Source organism: Somniosus microcephalus, unplaced genomic scaffold (genome assembly GCF_052327205.1).
Source record: "Somniosus microcephalus isolate GS21.2 unplaced genomic scaffold, FLI_Smic_1.0 unresolved_chr4, whole genome shotgun sequence".
In the NCBI taxonomy this organism is placed as follows: domain Eukaryota; kingdom Metazoa; phylum Chordata; class Chondrichthyes; order Squaliformes; family Somniosidae; genus Somniosus; species Somniosus microcephalus.
The window spans coordinates 40,215,364-40,232,263 of NW_028225182.1; the positions used below are offsets into that span (position 1 = coordinate 40,215,364).

Below are 16,900 nucleotides of genomic sequence, written 5' to 3' on the forward strand. Positions count from 1 at the left end.
TAACAAGCTAAATCGTTCAAAGACATTGTTTTTTTAATGCTCCCGTGACTTTTCCCCCTGGTTGCTCGCAGCGGTGTCCTGGAGATGAATCTTCAATTCCAGGAGACTCCAGGCCAATCCCGGAGGGTTGGCATGGCAACCCAAGTTCCAAGTCCACAACCAGAACCGCTACATTACTTGACCTACTGTCCCACCAAACTGCAGCCTCCTTCCTCCGGCCCCGACTCGCACCCTCTGCTCTACTAACTCCGGTCTATCGCACATCCCCTCCACCCTCCGCTGCACCAGCCATCCCGACTCTTCCGCCACAGCCCCCTCTAAAATTCTATTCCCAAGCTCCTCAGTTTTACGCATCTCTCTCGCACCGTTGCAAGCCCCCTCTAAAACTCGCCTCTCTCTCGGTGCCACCCCCAGACTCCGTCCCTAACCTCTCTGCTGCTTCCTGCTCCACCTCAAAAGACCCCTGGCCACGTTTTAGGTTAGGTCTAAGCTGCCGATTGCCTCCACGGCTGCAGTGTGTGCACCATCTACAAGATGTACTGCAGCGACTCGCCAAGGCTTCTTCGGCAGCACCTCCCAAACCCGCGACCTCTTCCACCTAGAAGGACAAGGACAGCAGGCGCCTCGGAACCCCACCACCTCCAAGTCACACACCATCCTGACTTGGCAATATATTGGCCGTTCCTTCATCATCACTGGGTCAAAATCCTGGAACTCCCTCCCTGACAGCACTGTGGGAGCGCCTTCACCACACGGACTGCAGCGGTTCAAGAAGGCGGCTCACCACCACCTTCTCCTGGGCAATTAGGGATGGGCAATAAATGCCGCTTAGTGCCAGCGACGCCCACATCCCGTGCACGAATAAATAAATAAAAAAAGATGCCGCTTAACACCAAGCTCCCACGTTTGTCCTCCTCCAGATATTATCATTCCCAGTCTGTACAAGAGAAAAGTCCGGGGGCTGTGCGGCAACTATGACGGGAGGTACAGGAATGATTTCACCTTGCCGGACGGCACACGGGTTTCCGACCTCAACGTGTTTGGGAACAGCTGGAAAGTGATTGATGACGGAGGCGACGGTGATGACGGAGACGACGGAGACGACCGACTGTGGGAGCAGGCACAGCCATCCGACACAAGGAGAGACAAGTGAGTAACAGCAAATGGGAAACACAACGGCCATGTCTCCATTAGAGGCCCAGTAGCTCCATGTGGTAGGCACTCAACCCTCTCATTGAAACTTATAAAATTCTAACAGGACTGGACAGACTAGTTGCAGGAAGGATGTTCCCGATGGTCGGGGAGTCCAGAACCAGGGGTCACAGTCTAAGGATAAGGGGTAAGCCATTTAGGACTGAGATGAGGAGGAATTTCTTCACCCAGAGAGTGGTGAACCTGTGGAATTCTCTACCACAGAAGGCAGTAGAGGCCAATTCATTAAATATATTCAAGAAGGAGTTAAATATATTTCTTAAGGATAAAGGGATCAAGGGATATGGGGAGAAACCAGGGACAGGGTACTGAGTTTGGATGATGAGCCATGATCTCATTAAATGGCAGAACAGGCTCAAGAGGCCGAATGGCCTACTCCTGCTCCTATCTTCTATGTTTCATTGTTTCTAAGAGAGAAAGAGCTTACATTTATATAGCGCCTTTCATGACCTCAGGCCATCCCAAAGTGCTTTACAGCCAATTAAGTGCTTTCTGAAGTGTAGTCACTGTTGTAATGTAGGAAACGCGGCTGCCAATTGGCACCCCATCCACCACCTTAAACATTCACTCCCTGCACCACTGGCGCACCATGGCTGCAGTGTGCACCATCTACAAGATGCACTGCAGCAACTCGCCAAGGCTTCTTTGGCAGCACCTCCCAAACCCACGACCTCTTCCACCTAGAAGGACAAGGGCAGCAGGCGCATGGGAACACCGCCACCTCCAAGTTCCCCTCCAAGTCGCACGCCATCCTGACTTGGAAGTATATCGGGCGATCCTTCATCATCACTGGGTCCAAATCCTGGAACTCCCTCCCTAACAGCACTGTGGGAGCACCTTCACCACACGGGACTGCAGCGGTTCAAGAAGGCGGCTCACCACCACCTTCTCAAGGGCAATTAGGGATGGGCAATAAATGCCGGCCTTGCCACATCCCATGTTGGTGAAAAATAGATTCACTCGAGTCTGTCTTAAAGTAAAAGTACACAGTTTATTAACAGAACGTTCTGGGAGAAGAACCATAGACCCCGCGGTCTAGTGATAAGTTTCTCACCGTTACAGTGATATCAAACTTCTTTTATACAGGCAAAACACTACACACACATGTGCTCACCCAATTATGTTCCCCCAGCAACAATTCTCTTGTCCTCATCCAATCACGTTCCCCCAGCAACAAGGTATTGAAACTTCTTTTATACATTATAGCAAAATATTACACACAGGTGTCTTCAACCAATCACGCTCCCCCAACAACAACTCCCCTGTCCTCACAGGGATGATATGGAACCTTCTAGAACTTTGGGCGGTTTTTAATAGTTAATTACAAAATGGGCAGTTTTGCAGCTACCAATTACTGTAACTCATCAATACACACAATTTTGATTCATCTACTTTGCATTATAGAATAGTAGAATTACATTAATACATCCAAAGGGCTTCCAGCAAATAGTTTGCAGAAGGCTGCACCACTGAATAATTGTGAAATATTTAGTGTTTCCCACATTCAATAACTGTTCAACAATAATGTCAAGCACAATGGTTTTAATGGGAGCAGACACAAACAGTTAATTCCTGCCCCGTCTTAATCTGAGTTTGTTTTGTCTTGTGCCCATGTTTCTTATTTACAAGTTCACTTCTTACAATACATTCTTTAACTCTTTATGTTGCTGTTTTAAGCCATATAATTTTCACCATAACATCCCATAAACGATTTTTTTTTTAATTGCGCACAGCAAGCTCCCATGAACAGCACTGTGATGATGATCAGATTGTCTGTCTTTTCCTTTGATGATGTTGTTTGAGGGATAAATGTTGGCCAGGACACCGGGGAGACACTCCCCCCTGCTCCTCTTCGACATGGTGCCGCCACCCAGGTCAATTGTAGACCCTCAACTATACTGACCGGTGATCGAGCACGGGGCTGCTGTGGTGTCGGCCATGGTTCAGTGGGTGGCACTCTCTCTCTCTCTCTCTCCTCTGAGTCAGAAGGTCGCGGGTTCGAGTCCTGCTCCAGAGACTTGAGCACGTAATCCAGGCCGACACTCCCAGTGCCGTACTGAGGGAGCGCTGCACTGTCGGAGGTGCCGTCTTTCGGATGAGACGTTAAACCGAGGCCCCCGTCTGCTCTCGCGGGTGGACGTAAAAGATCCCAGGGCCGCTATTGGAAGAAGAGCAGGGGAGGAGTTCTCCCCGGTGTCCTGGGGCCAATATTTATCCCTCAACCAACATCACTAAAAAGAGATGATCCGGTCATTGGCCCCGAAATTCGGGTCGGAGGCTTCCCGCGGGTGCAAGCCTCCGGCCTGCACTTACCTAGCGTGCCGGCCGTTGAGCTGTGGGCCCACGTGGGATTCCGATCCTGGGCCTCCTCCAACTGCCGGCGCGCAGTGCTTGCGTATCCCAGGGGCGCAGTTAGTTCGATGCGTCCTCTGGCATCACGTGGGCCATGGAGAGCCAATGGTAGCAGGGAATCTGTATTCATAGATTTGACAGGAAGAGCTGTCAAATCTATGAATACAATTCAGCCCCAAAACTTCAAATACATTTTTTAAAAAGCATCACATTTTTAAAATAACTATAAATTACATAAAATAACTACTTTAAACAATAATTTAAATTTTTGAAAATATTAATTACATTTTCTAACGGGGCTAAAAATAAACTTATCTTTCTTTAAAGTATTTAAAAATAATAAACCTGTGGAAAAAATGTTTTAATTTTACTTAATTCACCACTTACCTTGTTAAAAGCAGGCCTTGCGACTGCTTTTTATAAGCGTAGTTGCTGGAGACTTACCCTCCCGGAGAAACCTGTAGCAAAAACGGAAGTTCCAGGCGCACGCGCTGCCTCTCCGGCGCACGCGTTCGACCTGTGAACCCCTTCCTTCAAGGGAACGGAAGTTCCGGTTTCCCGCACATGCGCAGTGCATGCACGAAACCGGCACTTTCGTTGGGCTTACGTGCGAGTACCCAGCGCGTACTCACCCGTGGGGACCCGAATTTCTGGGCCAATAAATTATCACATTGCTGTTTGTGGGAGCTTGCTGTGCGCAAATTGGCTGCTGTGTTTCCGACATTGCAACAGTGACTGCACTTGAAAAAAAAATGTACTTCATTGGCTGTAAAGCGCTTTGGGACATCCTGAGGTCGAGTAAATGATTTAGTTGACCCTTTGCTGGCAGCTACTGTCAGCGGCGTTACTACAAATGAACACGTCGAGTGACATTTCTCTGTCCGCTATTGGAGCCCGATCATTTTAACGGCAGATGGAAAATTGTCGAAGGACTGATCAAAATTTGTCCGCTGCCACGGGGAAAGAGCAGGAGGGGAGAGGGGCAGTAGGACTTATTGGGACAGCTCTTTCAAAGAGCTGGCGCAGGCACGATGGGCCGAATGGCCTCCTTCTGTGCCGTAAGATTCAGTGACAGCGCCGTCACTTCTAGCCCGCGAATGGCCAGCTCCCGTACAGAACGCAAGCCCCTGGCTGGACATAGCCCGTCCTTTTGTCGCGCCAGCCTTCGTTTCGGCTGCTAAGTTGTGCTTTTTTCCGCCCGGGACAGGCGTGAAGCCGTTGACCAGGACAGCGATCCCGAGCCCGAGACGGGATTTTTGGTGGGCTGCACCAGCGACCAGCTGGCCGTGATCAACAGCACGGCTTACTGCCGGGCCATTTTAGACCGTCAGGGGCCCTTCCGAGACTGCCATCCGTACATCGATCCAGAGACGTATTACCGGTGAGCATCATTCTACAGCACTTGGCTGCGGTGGGGTTTTATACAACGCGCGGTGCGCAAAGGGGGTAGACTTCAAGGGAGCCTAAAGAATTCCCGTTCTTCACACCTTTGAGGCGAGTTCTTTTCTTGACTCCATGTACCACGTCCCTGCTGGGCTGGCTGGCAAAGGCCATGAGCAGCGACACGCTGGCAGGCCCCACGGAGATAGTGTGGATGCAATTGGCTTGGTTGTGCGTGAGGTAAATGGGAGAAATATTGGAACACAAAAAGCAAAATTCTGGAAATCTGAAATAGAAACAGAAAATGCCGGGAGTGCTCAGCCGGGTCAGGCAGCATCTGCGGAGAGAGAAACAGAGTTGACATTTCGAGGTCGATGACCTTTCGTCAGAACTGGAAAAAGTTAGAGATGTCACAGGTTTTAAATGAGTGCAGAGGCAGGGAAGGGGAGGAAAGAACAAAAGGGACGGTCTGTGATAGGCTGGAAGGCAGGAGAGTTAAATGATAAAAGAGTGATGGTGCGAGGCTAAAGGAGATGGTAATGGGACAAGTACAGAAACAAAGGATGGGTCTAGAAGAGGTGTAAATGGGAATGGCAGAATCATCGACAGCTGCCATGTGAAAAAATAGCGGCAGAGGTTATGGTCTGAAATTGTTGAACTCGATTTTGAGTCCAGAAGGCTGTAAAGTGCCTAATCGAAAGATGAGGTGCTGTTCCTCGAGCTTACGTTGAGCTTCGTTGGAACAGTGTAAGAGACCGAGGACGGAGAGATCAGAGTGGGAGTGGAGCGGAGAATTAAAGTGACAGGCGACCGGAAGCTCGGGGTCACCCTTACGGACTGAACGGAGGAGTTCCGCAAAGCGGTCACCCAATCTGCGTTTGGTCTCCCCAATGTAGAGGAGACCGCATCGTGAGCAGCGAATACAGTATACTAAATTGCAAGAAGTACAAGTAAATCGCTGCTTCACCTGGAAGGGGTGTTTGGGGCCCTGGGCAGTGGGAAGGGAGGAGGTAAAAGGGCAGGTGTTACGTCTCCTGCGCTTGCACGGGAAGGTGCCGTGGGGAGGGGAAGGGGTGTTGGGGGTGATTGAGGAGTGGACCAGGGTGTCGCGGAGGGAGCGGTCCCTTCGAAATGCTGAAAGGGGAGGGGAGGGGAAGATGTGCTTGGCGGTGGGATCACGCCGGAGGTGGCAGAAATGGCGGAGGAGAAACATTGGGCCTGATTCCTGACGTAAGAAAACTACTAGGCACTGGGTCTAAGCATTAAACAAAGCTTTAATCAGCTGTTTTACAACATGGAGGTCTAGTTGTGTCCTTCACTAGTTCCTGTTAAGAATGTCCTGGGCAAGCTGGGCCCGTGCCCGAGTATTTATACTCTCCCTGGACAGTGCCACCCGCAGGCCGCTCAGTATTATTTCATAAGTCTTTCTTTCATGAATGACTGATTCATGTCAATCACCGTCTAGCGACCTCTGCTGGGAAGAACACCTGCGTTGATGGTGGGTGTAAGATCAGACTGAGCTTGTCTGTGATAACCCTGAGCAATGAGAGCCTGCTCGGACACGCTGTCTAAGCCTCTTGGATGAGGTAGTGGAGGGCTGCCTGTGTGAGGCTAGACAAGTACTGCCCAATAGATATCGTCAACTAGACCGACACTGTTTTAGCCGCATGCATAAATTTTAGTAGAAAACGCCTTGCGTACAATACAGGTAACTGTGCTTCACACGTGAATGTTTACTGAGTAGATGTTGAGTAGATTGGGCCTGTACTCTCTGGAGTTTAGAAGAATCAGAGATATCTTTGAAATTCTCTGCCCCGGAAGGCTGTGGAGGCTCAGTCGTTGAGTACATTCAAGGCTGAGATCGCTAGATTTTTGGACTCTAGGGGAATCATCTTCCAAAATTCGATAGACTCTGGAACAGTTCCCATGGATTGGAGGGTAGTTAATGTAACCCCACTATTCAAAAAAGGGTGGTAGAGAGAAAACGGGGAATTATAGACCGGTAAGCCTGACATCGGTAGTGGGGAAAATGCTAGAGTCCATTATAAAAGATGTAATAGCAGAGCACTTGGAAAACAGTGACAGGATCGGACAAAGTCAACATGGATTCACAAAAGGTAAATCGTGCTTGACTAATCTACTGGAATTTTTTAAGGATGTAACTGTAGAATAGATAAGGGAGAACCAGTGGATGTGGTGTATTTGGACTTTCAGAAGGCTTTTGATAAGGTCCCGCATAAGAGATTAGCGTGTAAAATTAAGGCACATGGGATTGGGGGCAAGGTACTGACTTGGATAGAGAACTGGTTGGCGGACAGGAAGCAAAGAGTTGGAATAAAAGGGTCTTTTTCCGAGTGGCAGGCAGTGACTAGTGGGGTACCGCAGGGATCGGTGCTAGGACCCCAGCTATTCACAATATATATAAATGATCTAGATGAGGGAACTAGATGTAATATCTCGAAGTTTGCAGACGACACAAAGCTGGGTGGGCGTGTGTGCTGTGAGGAGGATGTCGAGAAACTCCACTATGATTTGGACAGGTTGGGTGATTGGGCAGATGCAGTATAATGTGGATAAATGCGAGGTTATCCACTTTGGTGGCAAAAACAGGAAGGCAGATTATTATCTGAACGGCAATAGATTGGGAGAAGGGGAAGTGCAACAAGACCTGGGTGTCCTTGTGCACCAGTCGCTGAAGGTAAGCATGCAGGTGCAGCAGGCGGTTAAGAAGGCAAATGGTATGTTGGCCTTCGTAGTGAGAGGGTTCGAATACAAGAACAAGGATGTCTTGCTGCAGTTGTACAGGGCCTTAGTGACACCACACCTTGAGTATTGTGTGCAGTTTTGGTCGCCTTGTCTGAGGAAGGATGTTCTTGCCATGGAGGGAGTGCAGCAAAGATTCACCAGACTGATACCTGGGATGGCAGGAATGACGTATGAGGAGAGATTGGGTCGATTGGGCTTATACTCGCTGGAGTTTAGAAGAATGAGAGGGGATCTCATTGAAACTTATAAAATTCTAACAGGACTAGACAGACTAGATGCAGGAAGGATGTTCCCGATGGCGGGGGAGTCCAGAACCAGGGGTCACAGTCTAAGGATAAGGGGTAAGCCATTTAGGACAGAGATGAGGAGGAATTTCTTCACCCAGAGAGTGGTGAACCTCTGGAATTCTCTACCACAGAAGGCAGTAGAGGCCAATTCATTAAATATATTCAAGAAGGAGTTGAATATATTTCTTAAGGCTAAAGGGATCAAGGGATATGGGCAGGGTACTGAATTTGGATGATCAGCCATGATCTCATTGAATGGCAGAGCAGGCTCGAGGGGCCAAATGACCTACTCCTGCTCTGATCTTCTACATATCTATGTATCTATGTATCAAGGGATCTGGAGATCGGGCGGGAAAGTGGAGTTGAGGTCGATGATCAGCCATGATCTTATTGAATTGCAAAGCAGGCTTGAGGGGCCGTATGGCCTACTCCTGCTCCTAATTCTTATGTTCTTATGATCTCGTTGAAGCGTATAAGATTCTGAGGGGGATTGACAGGGTAGATGCTGGGAGGCTGTTCCCCCTGGCTGGGGAGTCTAGAACTAGGGGGTACAGTCTCAGGATAAGGGAGTCGGCCATTTCAGACTAAGATGAGGAGGAATTTCTTCACTCAAAGGGTTGTAAATCTTTGGAATTCTCTATCCCAAAGGATGCTCAGTCGTTGAATATATTCAAGACAGAGATCGATAGATTTTTGGACTCATGGGGAATCAAGGGATATGGAGATCGGGCGGGAAAGTGAAGTTGAGGTCAAAGATCAGCCATGATCTTATTGAATGGCGGAGCAGGCTCGAGGGGCTGAATGGCCGACTCCTGCTCCTATTTCTTATGTTCTTAGCAAACTTCTACCACCTTTCAGTAACCAATGGAGTAAAGCAGCCACAACGATCAAAACACTCGCACACTCTGCTTTTCCTTTTAACAGCAAACGTCCGTTTTCAGGTCTTCTCAAATCTTTAGCCCAACGTTTCCACTTGTGGGAGAATCCAAAACTAGGGGCTATGAAGACGAGATAATTACTAATAAATCCAATAGGGAAATAAGGAGAAATTTACTCACTCAGAGAGTGGTTAGAATGTGGAACTCGCTACCTAGTAGGGGGGAGGTTCCTAGAGAGCAAATAATAAAAATGACAACAGAGAAGGTCATAGACTTAGGTAGCAGTGGGGAAATTAAAAACCAGAGCCTGTCAGGAAGGGGCAGAAGGTATGGCGTAAAAGGTAAAGTAATAAAAAGGGCAAAAGCAGGATCTAAGTGTCACAAAACATATTTGAAAGTTTTCTATCTGAATGCACGTAGCATTCGTAACAAAATAGACGAGTTAATGGTACAAATAACTACATATGGGTATGATCTTGTGGCCATTACAGAAACATGGCTGCAGGGTGACAATGCCTGGGAATTAAACATACCAGGTTATTTAACGATCAGGAAGGACAGGCAGGAAGGAAGGGGAGGTCGGGTGGCTATGTTAATAAAGGAAGGAATCACTGTAATACAGAGAAATGATATTGGGTCAAAAGATCAGGATAATGAAACAGTTTGGGTGGAGATAAGGAATAATAAGGGGAAAAAAACACTAGTGGGCGCCGTCTATAGACCTCCGAACAGTTGCAACTCTGTTGGACAGAGTATCAATCAGGAAATAGTTGAAATAAGGGAACATCTATAATTATGGGGGATTTTAACTATCATATTAATTGGACAAATCAAATTGGGCAGGGCTGCCTTGAGGATGAGTTCATTGAGTGTATTAGGGATGGGTTTCTTGAGCAGTATGTAACTGAACCGACCAGGGGGCAAGCAACCTTAGATCTGGTCCTGTGTAACGAGACAGGATTAATTAAAAATGTCCTAGTAAAGGATCCCCTTGGAGTGAGTGACCATAACATGGTTGAATTCCATATTCAATTAGAGGGTGAGAAGGTTGGATCTCAAACAAGCGTGCTAAGCTTGAATAAAGGAGACTATGAAGGTATGAGAGCGGAATTGAGTAGAGTGGATTGGGAAAATAGATTAAAGGGTAAGACGATACATGATCAGTGGTGTACATTTAAGGAGTTATTTTACGACTTCCAAAAAATATATATTCCACTGAGAAGAAAAGGGTGCAAAAGAAAAGACAGCCATCCGTGGCTAAGTAAAGAAATTAAGGATAGTATTCGACTAAAAACAAGGGCATATAAGGTAGCCAAATCTAGTGGGAGGATAGAGGATTGGGAAAACTTTAAAAGACAGCAAAAAATAACAAAAAGATTGATTAAGAAAGGGAAGATAGATTATGAAAGTAAATTAGCAAAAAATATAAAAACAGATAGTAAGAGTTTTTATAGTTATATAAAAAGAAAAAGGGTGGCTGAAGTAAATGTTGGTCCCTTAGAGGATGAGACCGGGAAATTAATGGTGGGAAATATGGAGAGGGCAAAAACACTGAATGAATATTTTGTATCAGTCTTTACAGTAGAGGACACTAAGAATATCCCAACACTGGACAAACAGGGGGCTATAGGGGGGGAGGAGCTAAACACGATCAAAATCACTAAGGAAGTAGTACTCGGTAAAATAATGGGACTCAAGGCGGATAAATCACCTGGACCTGATGGCTTACATCCTAGGGTCTTGAGGGAAGTGGCGGTAGGGATTGTGGATGCATTGGTAATAATTTTCCAAAACTCCCTGGACTCAGCAAAGGTCCCGGCAGACTGGAAAACTGCTAATATAACACTCTTATTTAAAAAGGGCAGTAGACAGAAGGCTGGAAACTATAGACCGGTTAGCCTAACATCTGTGGTAGGTAAAATTTTGGAGTCCATTATTAAGGAGACAGTAACAAGACATTTGGATAATCATAATTTAATAGGACAAAGTCAGCATGGTTTTATGAAGGGGAAGTCATGTTTGACAAATTTGCTGGAGTTCTTTGAGGAAGTAACATACAGGGTGGATAAAGGGGAACCAGTGGACGTAGTGTATTTAGACTTCCAAAAGGCATTTGACAAGGTGCTACACAAAAGATTATTGCTTAAGATAAAAAATCACGGGATTGGGGGTAATATTCTGGCATGGATAGAGGATTGGCTATCTAACAGAAGGCAGAGAGTTGGGATAAATGGTTCATTCTCAGACTGGCAATCAGTAACTAGTGGTGTTCCGCAGGGGTCAGTGCTGGGTCCCCGACTCTTTACAATCTATATTAACGATTTGGAGGAGGGGACCAAGTGTAACATATCAAAGTTTGCAGATGATACTAAGATGGGAGGGAAAGTAGTGTGTGAGGAAGACATAAAAAACCTGCAAGGGGACATAAACAGGCTAAGTAAGTGGGCAGAGATTTGGCAGATGGAATACAATACTGGAAAGTGTGAGGTTATGCACTTTGGCAGGAAAAATCGTAGAGCAAGTTATTATCTTAATGGCAAGAAACTGGAAAGTACTGAAGTACAAAGGGATCTGGAGGTCCTGGTGCACGAAACTCAAAAGGTTAGTATGCAGGTGCAGCAAGTGATTAAGAAGGCCAATGGAATGTTGGCTTTCATTGCTAGGGGGATAGAATATAAAAGTAGGGAGGTATTGCTTCAGTTGTACAAGGTATTGGTGAGACCGCACCTGGAATACTGCACACAGTTTTGGTGTCCATACTTAAGAAAAGACATACTTGCTCTCGAGTCAGTACAAAGAAGGTTCACTCGGTTAATCCCGGGATGAGGGGATGGACATATGAGGAGAGGTTGAGTAGATTGGGACTCTACTCATTGGAGTTCAGAAGAATGAGAGGCGATCTTATTGAAACATATAAGATTGTGAAGGGGTTGGATCGGGTGGATGCGGGGAGGATGTTCCCGATGATGGGTGAAACTAAAACTAGGGGGCATAGTCTTAGAATAAGGGGCTGCTCTTTCAAAACTGAGATGAGGAGGAACTACTTCACTCAGAGGGTGGTAGGTCCATGGAATATGCTGCCCCAAAAAGCTGTAGAAGCTACATCATTACATAAATTTAAAACAGAAATAGACAGTTTCCTAGAAGTAAAGGGAATTAAGGGTTACGGGGAGCGGGCAGGAATTTGGACATGAGTCTAGGTTCGGATCGGACATGGCCCTGTGGGTAGCGGAGCGGGCCCAGGGGCTGTGTAACCTGATCCTGCTCCTATTTTGTGTGTCGAATTCTGTTAGATTCAGGAGATGGTTCTGTGATAGTAGATTGGCGGTTGGGATCAGATCAGCCATGATCTTATTGAATGGCAGAGCAGGCTCGAGGGGCCGATTGGCATACTCCTGCTCCTATTTCTTATGTTCTTATGGCTGAGGCCAATATGATTTCAAAAGGAAACTAGCCGAGTATATGAGAGTAAAGGGAATGGAAAGCTATGCAGCCAGGCTGAGATGAGGCAGAGTATAAACACCAGCACAGATTCGTTGGGCCGAATGGCCTGTTTCTGTGCTGTATATTCTATCTAATTCTACGTACAAAATTTAAGTTCACACGCACACGCCATGCGAATGAGTATTGAGATCACATGACCACCAACCGTCTACTCATTTACCTATTTACAAATCAGAAATGCAATTTACCACATCTGGAGTCCCAATCAGCCGCATGTGGCCAGTGGCTAATGTATTGGGCAAAGGTGGTCCAAGCCAACTAGCAATAACCTTAGCAAGGGGGATGGTAGGAAAATGGCAGAGAGGTGAAGATTTGTGTCCTCTGTGCTGTCGGGGTAATGTAGAGGGAGCTCTGTACTGTCAGGGTAATGTAAAGGGTGCTCTGTACTGTCAGGGTGATGTAGAGGGAGCTCTGTACTGTCAGGGTAATGTAGAGGGAGCTCTGTACTGTCAGGGTGATGTAAAGGGTGCTCTGTACTGTCAGGGTAATGTAGAGGGAGCTCTGTACTGTCAGGGTAATGTAGAGGGAGCGCTGTACTGTCAGGGTGATGTAGAGGGAGCTCTGTACTGTCAGGGTAATGTAGAGGGAGCTCTGTACTGTCAGGGCGATGTAGAGGGAGCTCTGTACTGTCAGGGTAATGCAGAGGGAGCTCTGTACAGTCAGGGTGATGTAGAGGGAGCTCTGTACTGTCAGGGTGATGTAGAGGGAGCTCTGTACTGTCAGGGTGATGTAGAGGGAGCTCTGTCCTGTCAGGGTAATGTAGAGGGAGCTCTGTACTGTCAGGGTAATGCAGAGGGAGCTCTGTACTGTCAGGGTGATGTAGAGGGAGCTCTGTACTGTCAGGGCAATGTAGAGGCTGCTCTGTACTGTCAGGGTAATGTAGAGGGAGCTCTGTACTGTCAGGGTAATGTAGAGGGAGCTCTGTACTGTCAGGGTGATGTAGAGGGAGCTCTGTACTGTCAGGGTGATGTAGAGGGTGCTCTGTACTGTCAGGGTGATGTAGAGGGAGCTCTGTACTGTCAGGGTGATGTAGAGGGAGCTCTATACTGTCAGGGTGATGTAGAGGGTGCTCTGTACTGTCAGGGTAATGTAGAGGAAGCTCTGTACTGTCAGGGTGATGTAGAGGGAGCTCTGTACTGTCAGGGCAATGTAGAGGGTGCTCTGTACTGTCAGGGTAATGTAGAGGGAGCTCTGTACTGTCAGGGTGATGTAGAGGGAGCTCTGTACTGTCAGGGTGATGTAGAGGGAGCTCTGTACTGTCAGGGTAATGTAGAGGGAGCTCTGTACTGTCAGGGTGATGTAGAGGGAGCTCTGTACTGTCAGGGTAATGTAGAGGGAGCTCTGTACTGTCAGGGTAATGTAGAGGGTGCTCTGTACTGTCAGGGTAATGTAGAGGGAGCTCTGTACTGTCAGGGTAATGTAGAGGGAGCTCTGTACTGTCAGGGTGATGTAGAGGGAGCTCTGTACTGTCAGGGGCAATGTAGAGGGTGCTCTGTACTGTCAGGGTGATGTAGAGGGAGCTCTGTACTGTCAGGGTAATGTAGAGGGAGCTCTGTACTGTCAGGGTAATGTAGAGGGAGCTCTGTACTGTCAGGGTAATGTAGAGGGAGCTCTGTACTGTCAGGGTGATGTAGAGGGAGCTCGGTACTGTCAGGGTAATGTAGAGGGAGCTCGGTACTGTCAGGGTGATGTAGAGGGAGCTCGGTACTGTCAGGGTAATGTAGAGGGAGCTCGGTACTGTCAGGGTGATGTAGAGGGAGCTCGGTACTGTCAGGGTAATGTAGAGGGTGCTCTGTACTGTCAGGGTGATGTAGAGGGAGCTTGGTACTGTCAGGGTAATGTAGAGGGAGCTCTATACTGTCAGGGTGATGTAGAGGGTGCTCTGTACTGTCAGGGTAATGTAGAGGGAGCTCTGTACTGTCAGGGTGATGTAGAGGGAGCTCTGTACTGTCAGGGTAATGTAGAGGGAGCTCTGTACTATCAGGGTAATGTAGAGGGAGCTCTGTACTGTCAGGGTGATGTAGAGGGAGCTCTGTACTGTCAGGGTAATGTAGAGGGTGCTCTGTACTGTCAGGGTAATGTAGAGGGAGCTCTGTACTGTCAGGGTAATGTAGAGGGAGCTCTGTACTGTCAGGGTAATGTAGAGGGAGATCTGTACTATCAGGGAAATGTAGAGGGAGCTCTGTACTGTCAGGGTGATGTAGAGGGAGCTCTATACTGTCAGGGTGATGTAGAGGAAGCTCTGTACTGTCAGGGTAATGTAGAGGGAGCTCTGTACTATCAGGGTAATGTAGAGGGAGCTCTGTACTGTCAGGGTAATGTAGAGGGAGATCTGTACTATCAGGGAAATGTAGAGGGAGCTCTGTACTGTCAGGGTAATGTAGAGGAAGCTCTATACTGTCAGGGTGATGTAGAGGGTGCTCTGTACTGTCAGGGTAATGTAGAGGGAGCTCTGTACTGTCAGGGTAATGTAGAGGGAGCTCTATACTGTCAGGGTGATGTAGAGGGTGCTCTGTACTGTCAGGGTAATGTAGAGGAAGCTCTGTACTGTCAGGGTAATGTAGAGGGAGCTCTGTACTATCAGGGTAATGTAGAGGGAGCTCTGTACTGTCAGGGTAATGTAGAGGGAGATCTGTACTATCAGGGAAATGTAGAGGGAGCTCTGTACTGTCAGGGTAATGTAGAGGGAGCTCTGTACTGTCAGGGTAATGTAGAGGGAGCTCTGTACTGTCAGGGTGATGTAGAGGGAGCTCTGTACTGTCAGGGTGATGTAGAGGGTGCTCTGTACTGTCAGGGTAATGTAGAGGGAGCTCTGTACTGTCAGGGTAATGTAGAGGGAGCTCTGTACTGTCAGGGTAATGTAGAGGGAGCTCTGTACTGTCAGGGTAATGTAGAGGGAGCTCTGTACTGTCAGGGTGATGTAGAGGGAGCTCTGTACTCTCAGGGTAATGTCGAGGGAGCTCTGTACTGTCAGGGTAATGTAGAGGGAGCTCCAGCGTGTTTCTCCCACTCTGTTAAAGATGAGGTGCTGAAAGTTGCCATCTGTCCCCAACAGGAACTGTCTATTCGACCAGTGCCAGTTCTACAATAACTCCGTGATGCTGTGCGCCAGCTACCAGGTGTATGCCCAGGTCTGCCAGGCAAACGGAACCAAACTACCAAACTGGAGGCGCGACACCGGCTGTGGTGAGTCTGGGCGTGGAACCCGAGGCCGGAGGTCTCGGCGGGGGAATGGCGGTGGTGGGGGGGGGGCTGATCAGTCGCCGTGCTTTGAGTCAACACCCGTTTCACTTTCACCCGGGTCAGTGAGGAGTGATCCAGCCCCTGACCAATTTTTTTTTTCCTCTTCCCTAATTCAGGGGTGCTGAGGCCAACGTACCACCGCCCGGGCTGGCATGACAGACCTAGGACCTGATCTCAGGGCCTGTTCCACCAGTAAGGGCAATGCATTTACCCACTGACCCAGGGGTTACACTCCCAAGGGATGAAATTCAACTTCACAGGAGCGTTATCAAAACAAAATTTGGCACTGAACTACGTCAGATATTAGGACAGGCTTGGTCAAAGAGGGAGGTTTTAAGGAGCATCTTAAACATAGAAACATAGAAGATAGGAGCAGGAGTAGGCCATTCGGCCCTTCGAGCCTGCTCCGCCATTCAATGAGATCATGGCTGATCATCCAAATTCAGTACCCTGTCCCTGCCTTCTCCCCATATCCCTTGATCCCTTTAGCCTTAAGAAATATATCCAACTCTTTCTTGAATATATTTAATGAACTGGCCTCCACCGCCCTCTGTGGCAGAGAATTCCACAGGTTCACCACTCTCTGGGTGAAGAAATTCCTCCTCATTTCAGTCCTAAATGGCTTACCCCTTATCCTTAGACTATGACCACTGGTTCTGGACTCCCCGGCCATCGGGAACATCCTTCCTGCATCTAGTCTGTCCAGGCCTGACAGAATTTTATAGGTTTCGATGAGATCCCCTCTCAATCTTCTAAACTCCAGTGAGTATAAGCCCAATCGACACAATCTCTCCTCATACGTCATTCCTGCCATCCCAGGTATCAGCCTGGTGAATCTTCGCTGCACTCCTTCCATGGCAAGAACATCCTTCCTCAGGCAAGGCGACCAAAACTGCACACAATACTCAAGGTGTGGTCTCACCAAGGCCCTGTACAATTGTAGCAAGACATCCTTGTTCCTGTACTCGAACCCTCTTGCTACGAAGGCCAACATACCATTTGCCTTCTTAACCGCCTGCTGCACCTGCATGCTTACCTTCAGTGACTGGTGCACAAGGACACCCAGGCCTCTTTGCACTTCCCCTTCTCCCAATCTATTGCCATTCAAATAATAATCTGCCTTTTTGTTTTTGCCACCAAAGTGGATAATCTCACATTTATCCACATTATAGTGCATTTGCCATTTTTCTGCCCAATCACCCAACCTGGAGGAGAGAGAGGCGGGGAGGTTTAGGGAGAGATTTCTAGAGCTTAGGTCCTCAGCAGCTGAAGGTCCGG

General features: G+C 47.9%; 1 protein-coding gene across 1 annotated transcript in view; it reads left to right on the forward strand.

Moving 5' to 3' along the window:
* Nucleotides 1-16,900, forward strand: part of LOC147090597 (zonadhesin-like) — a 202,780-nt gene that overhangs the window by 161,943 nt on the left and 23,937 nt on the right. Inside the window, exons 48-50 of the mRNA XM_085977363.1 lie at nt 921-1,149; nt 4,772-4,945; nt 15,435-15,565. Coding sequence (XP_085833489.1) covers nt 921-1,149; nt 4,772-4,945; nt 15,435-15,565 — 534 coding nt within the window. The remainder of the gene's footprint in view (nt 1-920; nt 1,150-4,771; nt 4,946-15,434; nt 15,566-16,900) is intronic.